General features: G+C 39.7%; 1 protein-coding gene across 5 annotated transcripts in view; it reads left to right on the forward strand.

The window, feature by feature from the left end:
- Positions 1-500: 500 nt before the first annotated feature.
- The window catches only part of Hipk3 (homeodomain interacting protein kinase 3), a 100798-nt gene continuing 84870 nt past the window's right edge, over positions 501-16428 (forward strand). Inside the window, exon 1 of one of the 5 annotated variants that reach the window (XM_058583151.1) lies at positions 501-677. In XM_058583151.1, the coding sequence (XP_058439134.1) occupies positions 638-677 (40 nt within the window). In that variant the 5' untranslated portion in view covers positions 501-637. Of the gene's footprint in view, positions 678-731; positions 753-4465; positions 4998-5317; positions 5815-5878; positions 6199-16428 lie in introns of those variants that run through there. The other 4 variants (XM_046455703.2, XM_046455685.2, XM_046455693.2 and 1 more) reach the window with 4 other exon arrangements.

Raw genomic sequence — 16428 nt, forward strand, 5'->3', positions numbered from 1 at the left:
ACCCAGCCCTTTCTTTCAATTTTTTTTCCCTCCCGCAGGTCAGCGTCTTGCTAATAGACCAAGCTGGCTTTGAATTTCAGTTTCCTATCTCAGCCTCCACGCTATGCTATTTGCATTTTTTTTTTTTTTTGTAGGAAGAGAAACAGATCTTTGACTGCAAAGAGTTAAATGAGTGGACTTTTTCATGATGCAAATGTGGGCAGGAGAGACGGACTTTTGAAGGTTTTTTTTGTTGTTGTTATTTTTCCATCTCCACTGCCCCTCCCTGAGGCTCAGGTGTATAAAGCTGATCTCCAGTAAGAAGGCAGATTATTTGCATAAGGCAGCCAGGACCTCCCAGAGGGAGGAGACAAAACCCCTGGTGAACTCTTCCCCTTTGATTTGTAATTAGGGAGCTCTTCAGTTGACTAGTTACCTCTCACTCCCTCAATGGCAAGAAAAGATATTTAGGGTCTGGGATGTGTGTGTAGGGGGGGGGGGTGGAGGGACAAACCCAAAACCCAACTTCCTTGAGGAAGGATGAATGTGGGTTAGAGACTCAGGCTCTGACAAAGTTCCAAAGGTTTTCCTGAAACTGCAATGATTTGGACAGAAGAATCAGCAGCATCTACTAAGGCTGAGAGAGTTGCTTCTCTATATGAACACCTTTTTGTGGTCCAGTAAGCGATGGACACAAGGCAAGTGCAAAGAGGTCTGGCCTCCATTGGACAGAATAATTTTGGGGATGGTGAAGACCTAAGACAGGCAAAGAGGTAAAGAAGTCATGGATTTCATTTGTCAGTGATCTCAAATGACTGACTGCTTGAGATCAAGCAGTTGAGTTTATTACTACTTACATAAAAAATTAATTCTTTCATTTTATGAATATTTGTTGAGTTTATACCAGGCTCTGTTCTGGTATATAAGATCAAATCAACATAGCAGACAAAAATTCCTTGGCTGGTGGAGGGGTGGGGGTGGGGGTGGGATATAGTAGGGGGAGACAACATACATATCATAGTATCCTCACCCCACTTCCTTTGGTACTATGGATTGAACCCCGGGGCGTTCTACCACTGAGCTACATCCCCAGACCTTTTTATTTTTATTTTTTTGAGACAGGATCTCACTGAGTTGCCAAGGTTGGCCTTATGCCTAAGCCATCCTAGTCACTAAGATTACAGGCGTTAGCCACTATGCCCAGCCTAGGTAGGGTTTAAAACACTGCTTTAAACCACTACGTGGGTATTCACTTTATTCTGAATGACAGTTCCTTGGAAGCAATATTTAATAACAGAAAAGTGGGCAGAAGAAACACATAGTTTCCACCCATGTTTCTCTCACACAAAGGAAATGACTGCTTTGATTATGCTTGCATCTCTTTGAATCTTTCCTTTACTTTCTTTGCTGGAAGATAAAGTCCTAAATCTCAGTCTGGCCTTTGCTTCTCCTTCTATCCTCATCTGCTTTGATTTGTCTTCACATCTCACTAAAAGCTGTCTTGGTTTCTCACTGCGTTTTTCCCATATAGTTTTGCATGTATCTTTCCTTCTGCATGTCATTTCTTTGGGTTCATTCCTACACATACTTCAGATCTCAATTTTCATTCGTTCATCATTAATTTGGCTTTCGTAGTTACAGAGGTCTGTGTTTAGAAGTTCCTTAAGCATGGTTTAATGCTCTGCTGTCACAGACTTCTAAGCCTCAACAATTTTTGAACAGGGAGCCCTGCTTTTTTACTTTGCTCTGGGACTTGGACGTGGTAGGTCCTGTTGATCATCTACCATGGACTACTGCATTGTTGCTGGGGAAACACTGAAGTACAAAGAAAATGCACTCCACTTTTCCAGAGCTTTCAGCTTAGTGGAAGAGGTAGATGTTAATCAAATAACCAGACAATAATTGTAAAATTACAATTTAGATGAATGCTGTAAGGAAAAGCTATATGGGAATTTGGCTTAGGGAAGTTGAGATTCTTCCCCAAAGAAGTGAGTATTTAGTTGACCCCTAAAGAATGAGAAGTGAACCAGATTTTCTATGGCTTTCTTACCTCCCATCTCATTAGATCTTCCTGTTCTATTCTGTCATTGCACCCTGTACTTTTTAAATAATGTTTGTTAATACTGTAATTATTTGTATAATAGCCAACTTTCCTGAGAAAGCATAAGTTCACAGGGTGTCTCCTTTTGTCATTGTATCCTCAAAGCATATCTCAGTCCCTGGAACCTAATAAATATTTAAGTAATTTTTTTTTTTTTGAGATGTGGTCTCACAATGTTGCCCAGGCTGATCTTGAACTCCTGGGTTCAAGGGATCTCCTGCCTCAGCCTCCCTAGTAGCTGGGACTACAGATGTGTGCCACTGGGCCCCACGTTCAGTAATATTGTTATAGAAAAAGACTATTTAACTTTTTTTTCCATATACAATTCAGTAGCCTGCATTTTTTTATACCTTTGTGTTATTTTTATTTATTTTTTTATGGTGCAGAGGATCGAACCCAGGGCCAGGCAAGCGCTCTGCCACTAAGCTTCAACCCCAGCCCCTTAGTAACCTTCATTTTAAAAGAACTTAACACTATGAAAAATTTCCCTTTTCTAAAAAGCAAACTTCATAAAATGGCTACATCAGAGTTTTGAATAATTACCTGGATGTTCCTGTTCAGAATGGATCCAGGAGGAAGAGAGTAGAGGTAGAGATTAGGTTAGGGGTCAATAGGAATAAAGTGGAGGAGGGCTTGAATCAATAGTGTTTACTTATGTAGCAACATTCACTAGTCAGGAACTGTATTCAGCACTAGTAATTTGATGGTTAAAAAAAGATGACAGAATCTTCTCCTGGAATTTATAGTGTAGTGAGAACTAATGTACTTTATAGGGATAAAAAGAAAAAAAAAATTCTTCCCACTGTCAGCCTCTTCATAAATGTACCAATGACCACATGTGGAGAAGGAATGTTTCCATTAGAAGTGGCCTAGAGAAATGTTAACAAACGTTCTGAAAATTTCAAGTATGGCAGTATATTTTCCATGTTTTGTTGGATAGATTTCTGTATTCTAAACTTTCTCCTTTAAGTAATGATTTCATCCTTTCTTTTGGTTCTTTGGATTATTCCTTTAAAAAATCAAAAGTAACTAAACAGTGAAAAGAAATGGATTCTATGTGCTATCATTATGAAAAAGTCATTGTCTTTTTTTTTCTATTTTGAAAGACTTTTTTTTTTTTCTTAGTTGAAAAAAATCCACCCCTCATTTGAAAATGTTATTTCCAGTGGCCTCAGGATATACTAAACCCTTTCTTTGAAAGGCTTTCTCCAAAAACTCTTCTCTCCTCTTTGAAAAGGAAAAAATATATAGTATTATATATGCAGCAAGTTGTCACTCCCTTTGCCCTGCCCCCAGATACTGCAATAGAAAATGTCTGGGAATAAATACATTCATGGGAAACTCAATCCACAGGAAGGTAGGAAGCAAAGAAGGACACTTCCATCCCTGAGAGAAAGGTGCTTGGGTTCCCCAAAGGTTAGACATTAATTCAGAACATAAGGAACCAGAAGAAACAGGTGCCAAAGAAAATTGACTCTTAAGGATGGGTGCTTAGAAGGTCAGTTCTTTCCTAAGGAAAAGTTGGAGAGAGGGAGTAGAGAGACCAGAGGCTTGCTCTAGAACCTTGTTCAGGTCTCTTAAACTTTGAACCTCTATCTTAGCGTAGGAATTTGGACTTAGGAACGCTACGGTTTTTCATCTCATTCTATGGTTCTATGATTACGTGGGTTGAAATGGGCCATTCTGTTGATTTCCTAGTCTCCAGGAGCGAGGAAACTAGCCTCTGGGGGTGGAACTAACTCAATGGAGAATTATCCATGTAGAGGTGGGCAAACTTGACAATTATGGGCTTTTGGACTGCAGAGGTGCTTTTGGAAAATTTCCAAGAGGGCCTTTCCCTTATTCTTTAGCCTGTATTTACAATTTTCTGGACGTTTTGGGTTGGGGACTGGGAAGGACCTCCGAAAAGATCGAGATTGTTCATTTGACTAAGCATTTCTCCTTTTCTTATTTTTGAACCCTTAAAAAAAAAAAAACCTGCCAAGAAACACTTCCAAGGATAGAAAGGGGAATTATGATTACGGGATCTGGAAAGGCCTGTAAAATCCTGCTTCCGTGTTTCAATCCCCTCTTTGGGTGTCAGGATCTTCTCTTAAATCTGTATTTTTTGGCCGAGTGGGCTTTGAGTGAGGTTCAGAACCGCAGAGAGGGGCTGGCAGATGATTCTTTTGCCGGAGGGATGGCTTGAGGGAGCCCAGGACTGGACCGCACCAGCAACCCGGCGGGCTCAGAGCAACAAGGGCGCGGCTGCGGGCGGACCCCGGGGAGGGGCTTCGCGGAGGCGCCGCGGCCCGAGCCAAGCGGGGCCGCCCGGGATCGGCGCGCAGCGCGGCCGGGCGGGCGGTGGCGCTGCGGAGGCGGCGGCCGAGATCGGCAGGCGCGGAGGAGGGGCCCGAGATTGGGGCGGCCGGCAGCAGCTGCCTTGGTGACGACTGCCGGCAGCGCAGCGCCCCGAGACCGAGCTGCGGGCCTCGCCGTCGCCGCCTCTCCGGCTGTCTTCCTTTTCCTCCTCTCGTAGCCCTCGGGGCTTCAGGAATGGGGCCCAACCGCCGTGGGCCCCGCATCCCGCGCCATTCGTAGGCCCAGTTGCCGGAGGTCGGCCGGCCGGCTTCTCACTCTCCCTGGCCCCAGTCTAGCTGTTCCCACCCCAGATCCCCGGGAAGGAAGATGAGGGAGACGGGCCCGGCGTTCAGCCAGAGCAGCAGCAGCAGCCGCGGTCGGGGGAGGGTGTTTCGCGGTTTCCTCTCAGCCGCCAGGACAAGATGGCAGCGGCCGCGGAGAGGGGCTGAGCCCGGGCTGGGTGGTGCCGCTTGCTGAAGCGCCTGGCTCCCTGTTCCCGGCACGGCCCCGCGACCCATCCCGGACATGCTCAGGGCTGCGGCCGCCCGAAGAGGGGAGAGCGCGGGTCTCTAGGAAGGTAAGGGAGTTGTGAGAGGGGCACCCGCCCCCGGGTTGGAGGATCGGGGGCCTGCGTCTGGGTGGCCAGCGGACCCGCCTGTCGGACCCGGGTGGGCCCAGATCCCCCCCACGGGGCGGCCCGCCCCCGTTGCGCGTAGGTGTCCCCATCCGCATCCGCGGCGCCCTCGCACCCCGGGTTTCCGCCCCAGCTCCTGCTGTGTGGCCCAGCCCCAGCGGCTCCTCGGAGGCCGGCGCCACACCAGGCCCGAGGCCCCCGGACGCGGGGGCCGCGCGTGGTTCCTGCACGCGGTGGCGCAGCCTCCGGGAAGCCGCCTTGGCCGGGCCGGGCGGTCCCGGCCTCCTCCTGCCAAGGTTGCGCAACGGCTCTTCCCAGCAACTGAAGTTTTGTTTAACCCCACAGGGGGGCCTGTCTTCCCCCGCGCGGCCCTAGGCCGTAACTACGGAGACCTCTTTCCTTTCATTAGGAGAACAAACACAAACACGCGCACGCACGCCGCCGGAGTGCCCCGGCCAGGGGCTGTGCCCTGGGCTTTGTGGCCCCGTCACCGGCGTCGCGGAACCGCGGGTTTGGAGGGAGTCAACTCTTGGGACGTGCGTGCGTGTGATTGTTGGGGAGGAGAAATGTGATCCGCGGCTCGGCGTCCCCAGCTGCGGCGGGAGGAAGGCGTGGCGGCCGCGCAGCGGGGCTGTTGCCGGCTTCTCTCGTCACGGTGGCTGTCGCCCGCTTTCCTTCGCCGCACTGGGAGAAGTCGCGGAAAGACTTGGAATGAGAATGCCGGTTTTCCTGTCGGGAAGGAGACTGCTGTTTTAAAATGGTATGTGGCTCTCGGGAAAGCCTGTTTCCCAGTCTCCTCCGTGCTGGAGGAATTGCGCTGAAGGGTGTGTGTGTAAATTACCTTGGACCTGTTACAGAGTAGTCACAACACGTTCAGTCCTTGAACCGTGTTTTCACAACCTCTTGCTGGCCTGCTGGGGAATTTATTTTTCCACCTGTCACTTCGCTGCTTATAAGGAGCTTCTATTAGCAACAGCACAGCTTCCCCACCCCCCCAGATTTCAGATTATCGTCCAGTTTACAGCAAAGCTCATGGTTGGTTGTATTGTCAACCTTGTTTTGTGGCCTCTCCGGTACCGAGCTGGGGAAGTTAGCTGGTAAACCAGTCTGTGCTTAGGCGTACCTTCTAGTTGTTTGGAGATCGGTTGGTTTATTTATTTATTTTTCTATTTTCGCTGTAGTTTTTCAAATGGGAATGCTTATACTCAGACCATTTCAGTTAACGTCAAGATTTTGATTGCCGGGTTGATTTTGATTTTGATTTCCTTTCTTTCTGATCAGATTTTTGATGAAAACTTTTAATCAGGATGGGAGGGTTGTTTGTTTCCCAAGAAAAAGTATTTTAATCTTCCATACACATTTAGTATTTCAGAAGCTGGACAAATCTCACCATATGTTTGATAAGTCTAGATTCTGCTTATGTTTGCAAGTGCAGTGCTAATTTTATACAATGAGCAATGATAAGGTCTAGATAGATCATGATTAAGCTTAGTATTTTAAGTAAACAAAATATGACCGACCTTTAAAATTGTTTTTATAATTTTATTGATTATTTTATGCCTTCATGCCACTTACTAGTAATTGAAATTTGACCAACCAGAGTTCTTTTAAGTCAGCGAGGCATTTCTTGGTATATTCATGGCTGCATTCATAATGTGTAGGGAACTTTTTTTTTAATGAAATATAATGCTTAACCTGTATGAGCTTTGTTTTCCTTAAATTTAAAAATTATTTTTATGTGTGTTAAGGTAAAGATGTGCAAAAATATTTGATTTTTGGGTGTTTTTTTTTTTGTATTTATGGAAAACTTGTTCCTTAGATTCTTCCCTACTCCCCACTCTTTTCTAAGAAAAAAATATTTGTGGAGAACTGTATATTTAAAAACTATGTTTTAAACAGGTAAGGTGAGCCTGAAGTCTAGAACAGGCTGGCCATTAAATGTTTCATATTTATATTTGGACATTGCTGACTACAGTAGCTAAACATACATATTAGGCAAGCAGATCATAACATGGTGAGACAGTCCTAGTTTATTGTCATAATATTTTTTCCATTGAACTACTCATTATCTTGTTTATAAACCAGTCACTGGCTTCTGGGCATGGGGTTTTAAAGTCACATTAAAGTGGATGGTTTGTATGAGATAATTCTTATAAACATGATTGAAAAGAAGCTGTAGATCATATTATTTTAATTTTTTAGATGTTCTGTCATAGGATACCATAAAGTAGCAAGTATGGCACTGATATATAGGCTTTATATTTAAAGTATTGAAAGATTTTTTTTTTTTTTTTTTTGGTAAGGGAATTGAACCCATGGGTACTTTTCCACTGATCTACATCCCCAACACTTTTTATTCTTATTTTATTTATTTTTCTTCAAACCAGAGATTAAACCCAAGGGCACTTAATAATGAACACATCCCCAGCCCTTTTTATTTTGAGCAAGTTCTCCCTAAGTTGCTTAGGGCCTTGCTAAGTTACTGAGGCTGGCCTTCAACTTGTGATACTCCGGCCTCTAACTCCAGAGTACTGGGATTACAGGCGTGTACCACCATGCCCAGCTCTTTTTTCTTTTCTTGCAACTTTAAAAAACATCAGCTATTAAATTAACTTTTTGATTGAACTTTTGTTTTTAAATATTGATTCATGAACACTGAAGTACGGAAGGAGGAAGGGGAAAATGCTAACTTCAGAATGTGGAAATATTGTTACTCAAACATGATTCATATTCATGTAAATGGCATACTTGTTTGAATATTATTTTCCATTTGAATGATAAAAATGATTCTGGTCACTGTTGAAGTTAAGTTTGTCAGGTAAGAGGAGTTAACTTACTAAATGCTGTTCTCATTGTAGCAGTTCAGCAAGTATGATGATAGGTAGACTAGAGTTACACTATTGATGGTTAATTCAAAGGCATAGAGATGTAGTTGCCATTACAACTTCACTTGCGTTTGGATGTGAAAAGATGTCATGGCAACATTTAGATTAAAGGATTTCTAAAGAACTTTGAAATTCTCCATATTTAAAATATCCTTCTACTAATTCATGTGTCCTAACTATTAGAGGACACAGAATAAGTTGATATATCATTTTATTGTTGCTGCCAAAATAAATATTTCTGTTTAAAATTTGTGGGTTGCAGCTGTCCTAGTTTCTTAATGTTTGAAATTGAGACTTCCAATGTGGTATGGTGAACTTGGAAGTTACTTCTGAGGACAAACTACTAAAACTTGTTAAAATGGAAGATTATATCAACTGTTTTTTTTTATTTTTTTATTTTTAAAGTTACTCACTTTCCTCTACTCTGTAACTGGGATGTAGTATTATTTTTCTTTGTGGGAACAAAGAAAATTTTTGCAGGAAACTTTGTCATGGGCAAATTTTATATGATACAAATGTAATTCAAGAGAAATTATCTTAAATACCCTTACTGATTCTGGATCCAGTTGTTTAAAAGACATATGCTGCTGGACATGGTGGCACATGCCTGTAATCCTAGGGGCTCTGGAGGCTGAGGCAGGAGTATCGAAAGTTCAAAGCTAGCCTCAGCAACTTAGTAAGATCCTAAGCAACTTAGCCAGACCCTGTCTCAAAATAAAAAATAAATAAAAAGGACTAGGGATGTGGCTCAGTGATGAAGCGCCCTGAGTTAAATCTCCAGTACTAAAAGGGGTGGGGGAGACATATTTTTGCCTTAACATAACTTGAATAAGGATAGTTTTGAATCATTGGAGATGTAGGATAGTCAGAGTATGTGTGTCCAACTTAAGGAAGTATATATAGTTTACTTCTTTTGGTTGGGTTGGGACAGTTAAGAGTGGTTTGGGGAAAAACAGTATTAGTGTGCTGCTGCTGCTACAGCTTTGTCATAGCTGTCTTTAGGATCTCATTCATTTTGGACCAAAGTAGAATAGATATTTGGAGAATGTATGTTGTAAATTTTATATAAGTGCTTGTCAAATTAGACCTTGAGTTTTTTAGGGGATCAGGCTGTTCTCAGTTGGTACTTGGGCCATATGTTGCTAAACAAAGACAGCATATTGCCTTGATTCTGAGACACCATTGTTATGTTAGGGACCAAGAGCTTCTGCTTTTATTACTTGTGAGGAAATTAGAAGAGATGAGTATTGTCAAGATTGTATTTTTAGGGTGGCTTCTGTGGTTTGGGGACATTGAGCAGATTTACTTGGCCTTTTTTTCCACCCCATGGTACTGGATGGGTACTTTTACTGCTGAGCTACATCCGCAGCCAAACCCCTGCCACCCCTTGAAATTGTCTTGCTGAGTTGTCCAGGCTGGCCTCAAACTTGTAGTCCTCTTGCTGCAGCCTCCCAAGTCACTGGGCTTACAGGCATATGTCACTATGCCAGACTAAATTTGTCTTAATGGGTAGTTAATGCCAAGTCGGTACTTTAGAAAGCTCTTGTTTTCCAACAAAGTTTTTGTTTGTTTTTTTGTTTCCTTTTTTTCCAGTAATGGATGAACCCAAGGCCTCATGTGTGCTTGACAAGTGTTTTGCCAATGAGCTATGTCTTCAGCCTTATTTTATTTTTGAGACAGGGTCTTACTAAGTTGCCCAGGCTGGCCTAAACTTGTGATCCTCCTGCCTCAGCATCCCAAATTGCTGTGTTACAGGCATTTGCCACTCCCCACCAACAGAAAGTTTTTGTAATGAAAGAAACCAAGGACAGTACTTTTGATCTTAAATGTATTTTGTTAACTCAAATCATATGATTTCTCTAATTTTCTAAAGTGAAAATTTTCACTCCCCTGGGAGTCTGAGTAGGAAGGAGTATGTGAGGCAGGTAAGAAGGGCGAAGCTGGGAAATAGGGGGAAGAGTTAGGCTTAATTAGATTTGGGAGACCAAATATGTTTAAGTGCTCATGTTGCTAGAGATCAGAGTTCACATAGTTAATAAAGACAGAAAAATTTGTGATAGCTTCAGGGAATGACCAAGAATAAACTGGTGATATCTACTCAATAATCAGTCTTGTGAAATAACTTAATTTTTAAAATCCTTTTTTTCCTCCCTGCCTCTTTCTTTGTCCTTAGTTTTATGTCTTCAATCTGAAAGTTTCCCTTAATGTAGAACTTAAAGGTGATAAACTTTTCATATAACTTGAAAAAAATCTTATAGACCTAACCTGAAATCAGAAGCATGGAAAGCATAAAATATAACTTATAGGATTCATTTTTAGTTTTTGAAGATCCTTAAGAATAATACTAAAGCTGGGTGCGGTGGCTTGCACCTGAAATCCCAGTGACTCTGGAGACTAAGGCAGAAGGGTTGCAAGTTCCATGCCAACCTCAGCAATTTAGGGAGGCCTTGTCTCAAAATGAAAAATAACAGGAGGATACATGGGGGCAGGAAATATGGTGGAATGAGATGGACATCATTACCCTAGGTACAAGTATGACTCCCCATATGGTGTGACACTATAATGAGTACAACCAGAGAAATGAAAAGTTGTGTACAATGAATCAAAGTGCATTCTGCTGTCTGTGTTTTGTCTGTTCAATAATACAAGGAGAATCTTGTAGGTTTGGTAAACTCTATGACTTTAGATATATAATGCTACAGTTTTAAATAGTTAATAAGTTAGAGGGATAACATTGAAAATACATACCTCATTAAAATAAATAAGTTAATAAAAAAGTGAAAAATAAAAAGGATTGGGGGGGCTGGGGTTGTGGCTCAGTGGTAGAGCGCTTGCCTAGCATGTGTGAGGTACTGGGTTCAAACTCTAGCACCACATAAAAAAATTAAATAAAATAAAAAGGATGGGAATGTTGCTCAGTGGTAAAGCACCTCTGGGTTCAATCCTTAGTACCCCAAACCAAAAACGAAACCCAAACAAACAAAACTAAGCTACATATAATACTATATGAATCTAGGATTTTCAAACTATGAATTAAAACTCAAGACTTTTGATATCTGTCACAAAATCCATTTTCCCTTCTGATGTAAACATCCCCCCCACCTTTTTTTTTTTTTGTTGTTGTTGTCGGTGGGCATGGAATCAAGGCTTGGCATATGACAAGCATGTCCTCTACCCTGGAAGTATACTTCCAGCCCAAGCATCTCTTTTTTTAAATGACTAGATTTCCAGATTTATTTTTACCTTTCATTTTCTTTTCTGTTAATCTTTATTTCTTTCTTTTTGAACAATAGGATTACACATAAAAGAAAAAGTTGGAGACTTAGTTTCGGGAAGAAGAATAAAGGGAAATGTAGTATTTGCTCTTTTGAGCTATAACTTTTGTCTTTTGGACAAAAATCTAAGTTGTGATAGATTGATTGTTTAGTGTTACCTTTTGGTCTTATTGAAAGTAAAGAATTGCCAGAGTTGGTCACATGTAATTCCTTTCATCCCCCCATGATTGATAATGCTAGAGCACATTTTCTAATTGGAAAAAAATTTTTTAGTTATAATAGGGATTAAAATAATCAGATTATTAGAGTGTCATTCCCTTTTAAAAATTTTATTTATTATAAATTACATTTGATTACATATGAATTTGCCAAGAAACTTGTCTTAATGTTTAATTAAAACTTGATTGTATTTAAGTAGCCAGTTATTCTACCTTAAAAATTAACAAAAGTGTTTGATTTGCTAAAAACATTTTTATTAACTTCAAATTCATTAACTTCCCCATACTTTGTTGCAAATTATTAGTAAATTTATACAAAATATTTTAGACATTTTAAAAACAAAATTGTAAATTTTGAAACGTTTGCAGGAATAACTCACTTATAAAATGTTTCCTGTCTTATGAAGCAGTTACATGAAATGTTTAGGCCGAAACATTTCATATTTGTGTGTTTCAACTGTGTTTTGTCTGTTCAGTAATACAAGGAGAATCTTGTAGGTTTGGTAAACTCTATGACTTTAGATATATAATGCTACAGTTTTAAATAGTTAATAAGTTAGATAGAGTGATAACATTGAAAATTGAACCTGACTTTCCAGGGACATAGCTTCCAAAATATGATTTATATTAGTAATTCTGAGGGCTTTAAGTATATAATTTATTACAGCTTCTATTGGGAAGTTAAATAGGGTTTGGTGACATAAAATCACAATGAAAATTATAGGTTATTTTGCCATATAGCCCATGGCTAGATGCTGTGCTTCACTACATTCTTAAAATGACAGAAATCATGTTCTGAGTCAAGTGTAATCAGACAGTTTTGGTGGAGACAGTATTAGTATCATTGTTATTTTTTTCCCTGCAGTATATTAATTGTAGTTTATGTTTTAATATAAAATTAGATAAGGATAATACTGGGTTAAAATACTGGATTTGTATTCTATTTAGTATGTTTTAAGTAGTTTTTGTAGCTGGGTCATAGATTTTTTTTAGCCACAGGAAAATAAAATTTTATTACAGCAGATACAAAAATGATAAAATATTTTTTTAAAAAATATTTTTATAGTTGTCGATGGTCAACAACTTTTAAAAAATTTATTTATATATGGTGCTGAGACTCTAACCCACTGCCTCACACATGCTAGGCAAGTGCTATACCACTGAGTTATAATCCCAGCCCCTGATAAAATATTTTTAAGTGGTTTTTTATTAGTGCATTGTAATTATACATAATAGTGGAGTTTTTGGACATTCATAAATTTTTATAAGATCATTTGCTCCATTTCAATTCCCAGTACTTCCCCTTTTTCTCTTCTCCTTCCTTCTCCTGATGCCTTTCATGTATAATGTTGGCCTTCCTATTTTTTAATTGGTGCATTATAGTTATATATAAAAGTAAAATTCATTGTGATGTAGTTATATATGTATGCATATACCTTAATACCTTAGTTTGGTCAATTTCATATCCCTGGTTCCTCACTTTTCCCATTTCTTCCTCCCTCTCCCCTTCTATTCCCTTCCCCTACTCCACTGCTCTCCCTTCTATAAAATATTTTTTATGAAAACCATTTTTTTTTTTTTTGGTACTGAGGATTGAACCCAGGGATGCTTAACCACTGGGCCACATCCCCAGCCCTTTTTATTTTTTGAGATAGGGTCCAAGTTGCTTAAGGCCTTACTAAGTTGATAAGGCTGGCCTTGAATTCCAGATCTTCCTGCCTAAGCCTCCTGAGCCACAGGAATTACAGGCGTATGCCTCCGTTCCTAGTTAAAAAATATTTTATCTAGTACATGTTCTATTCTCAGTATAGCACAATCAAACAATTAGACTATCAAACTGGTTAGCCTTGATAAAAAAAGTTTATAACAAAAATAAAATTGATAAATTTTATTTTTCCCCCCTTTCTCACCAGTACTGGGGATCAAATCCAGGGCCTTGTACATGCCAGGAAAGCATTATACTACTAAGCTACATGATTTTTCTTTTATATTTTGAGACAAGGGCTGACTGTGGTGCCAGGCTGGCCTCAAAATTGCGATTCTTCTGTTTCAGTCTTGTGTGTTGCTCGAGTTACTGGCCTGTGTCACTATGTGCAGCCAATAGTATAATTGTCTTATATAAGTATACTATGTTAATTTAAATCAAGAGAAGGTGCTGTTTTTTAGTTCTAGTTAGTAATCCAGTTTTCTTGTTCTCCCATGTTCTTTCTGGACATGCACAGTTCTCATATTGCTTGAGAAAATTGTGTTAGGTTTGCTTTCTTTTTTTTTGGTACCGGGGATTGAATTCAGGAGCACTCAACCACTGAGCCACATCCCTAGCCCTATTTTGTATTTTATTTAGAGACAGGATCTCACTGAGTTGTTTAACGCCTCACTTTTTTTGCTGAGTCTGGCTTTGAACTCACGATCCTCCTGCCTCAGCCTCCTGAGCTCCTGGGATTACAGGTGTGTGCTACTGTGTCCAGCCCTAGGTTTGCCTTTTCTAACTATATTTCTTCCTCCTATATGTGGAATGCAATGTCCTCCAAACTTCATTCCTTTGCCAACCTGTGGAAGGAAGATTAAAAGCAAAAACATTTTGAAAGGTACCTTTAAGATTGTTGAAATTACAAGCTGTAACTTACTTGAAACCATTATATGAAAGAGATGTTACTTCATTTGTGTAGATTAAAAATAGACTTTTTGTTTTGTTTTGCAGTGCTACTTATCCACCCTAGGGCTTGCTATGTCTTAGGCAAACACTCTACCACTGAGTTACACATCCAGCCTGATTTATCCTGGGCCCCTTAAAGTAGAAGTATACACAGGGCATGTATTATGTTGTGTTACCCCTACTATAATTATGTATAATCTACATAATGAAACTTGACAATTTGGTGACATTTTGATATTTTTAAACATATGTATTTAAAAGTGAATTCTGTATGAATCCTAAACTCACTTAGGGAGTGTTGGGATTGTAACATAATTGCTGCCAATAGCTTTGAACAGAAAATTCTTGGAGTGTTTGACTTGCCAGTTGTCCTGTTTAAGCCTAGTGTGGCATTTCTGAAAGTATTTCTGGTGGCTCGTTGTTTTCTTTTTTTTGAGATAGGGTCTTGTCATGGTTGCCTACATTGGCCTTGTGCTTTTATTCCTTTCTCAAGGAAAGAATGGTTCAAGGGGTCCTCTTGCCTCAGCTTCCTGAGCAGCTGAGATACAGGTGTACACCACCACTCCTGGCTTTCTAGTGGCTATTTAACTTGCAAAATCTCTTTAAAGTGTTTTACTGCAAATGATATATCTAGCCTGAAATTGTTTCCTGTTAATCAGATTGGAAGAAGATGAAATATCTCACTTCATGATTACTAGAAGTTACAGACCATTATTGGGAAAGTTTATATTTAAAACATTTGTGAAAGTATCTGAATTGTTCCTTCAGGTTGGGGACCATGGTCTATAGGTTTTATATTGCAAGTGCATAACAGATTATTGGGGAATCAAATATGTTATTATAAAAGCAGTGAAATACTGACATGCTTATATTTCACTTAAATACCTTACTCGAAGTATGACATCTTTATTGTCTAGTTTTACAAGTACCTGACCAAATACTTGTAAATGTATCATCTGCACATTTGATTTGTCAAAACCCTACTGTTTCCTGTACTGAGGTCAGTGTGCATGAGTTTCTGAATCTAGTGCAACCAGTATACACAAGTGTGCTTTTATTCCTTTCTCAAGGAAAGAAATGGTTCTTCATCCCTGTAAGATGACTCCTTATTCTGTATGTGGATTAAATTCTAGATTGTGTTTTTCATATCTTTAGTTTGTCCAAGAATGTCAAGTACCCCCTTTCTCTTTAACCTTGTAACATTCTCAACTTTCTGGGATCTTAAGCAGCCATTTCCAAGTGGGCCGCCTCAAATCTGTGAATGTTTCCTTTTTCTGTTTCTTCCAAATTTCTTCAACATTTGTTCAGTGTAGTTCTGTCCATTTTGTTCTAGTAAAATTATTCCCATTAAAATGCCCAGTAGTTTTATTCACAGTTTATGTATTCATTCAGAAGATTGAATCTATAGTGTCTCCTACACAATTTTGAGCTTTCAACCCATATTTCGAACTGTGGAATGATTTCTATATTTTTTGCCCCACGGTACCTCAAATTGAGTTGATTATCTTATTTCCAAATTTGTTCCTTTGTATTCTACATTTGGCATCCTCATTCTATTACAGTTTGATTTTGAAACTTTAAATTTGAAAATATTTGTATCTGTGGGTGTATTAATAAGAACTGAACAACTGCACCCTGCCAAGCACCATTTGGCAGTATTTGTCATTATCAAAGTCTCCTTTCTGGGAATGCTATACTAAGAAAATTAAAAATGTAAAGAACCGTTTATATGAAAATGTTCATTGCAACTTGAATAAATGGTGAACAAAATTGGAAAAACAGCAATCCAGTAAATGATATGCACATTGTTTTTTAAATTAATTTATTTTTTATTCCAGTTTGTTATATATGACAGTAGAATGCATTACAATTCATATTACACATATAGAGCACACTTTTTCATATCTCTAGTTGTATACAAAGTATAGTCACACCATTTGTGTTTTCGTACATGTACTTAGGGTAATGATGTCCATCTCCTTCCACCATCTTTTCTACCCCCATCTCCCTCCTTTCACCTCCCACCCCTTTGCCCTATCTAGAGTTCATCTAATCCTCCTCCCATGCTCCCCTTCCCAATCCCACTATGAACCAGCCTCCTTATATCAGCATGTGGTTGTTTGGGATTGGCTAACTTAGCATTATATTCTCCAACTCCATCCATTTACCTGCAAATGCCCTGATTTTATTATCTTTTATTGCTGAGTAATATTCCCTTGAGTGTATGTACTACAGTTTCTTTATCCATTCACCCACTGAAAGGCAGTACACTGTTATTTATTTATTTATTTTAATATTTATTTTTTAACTGGACACAATATTTTTATTTATTTATTTATT

This window comes from Marmota monax, unplaced genomic scaffold, assembly GCF_021218885.2.
Source record: "Marmota monax isolate L192 unplaced genomic scaffold, Marmota_monax_Labrador192_F-V1.1 WCK01_AAM20220418_F8-fsc00047, whole genome shotgun sequence".
NCBI classification, from domain to species: domain Eukaryota; kingdom Metazoa; phylum Chordata; class Mammalia; order Rodentia; family Sciuridae; genus Marmota; species Marmota monax.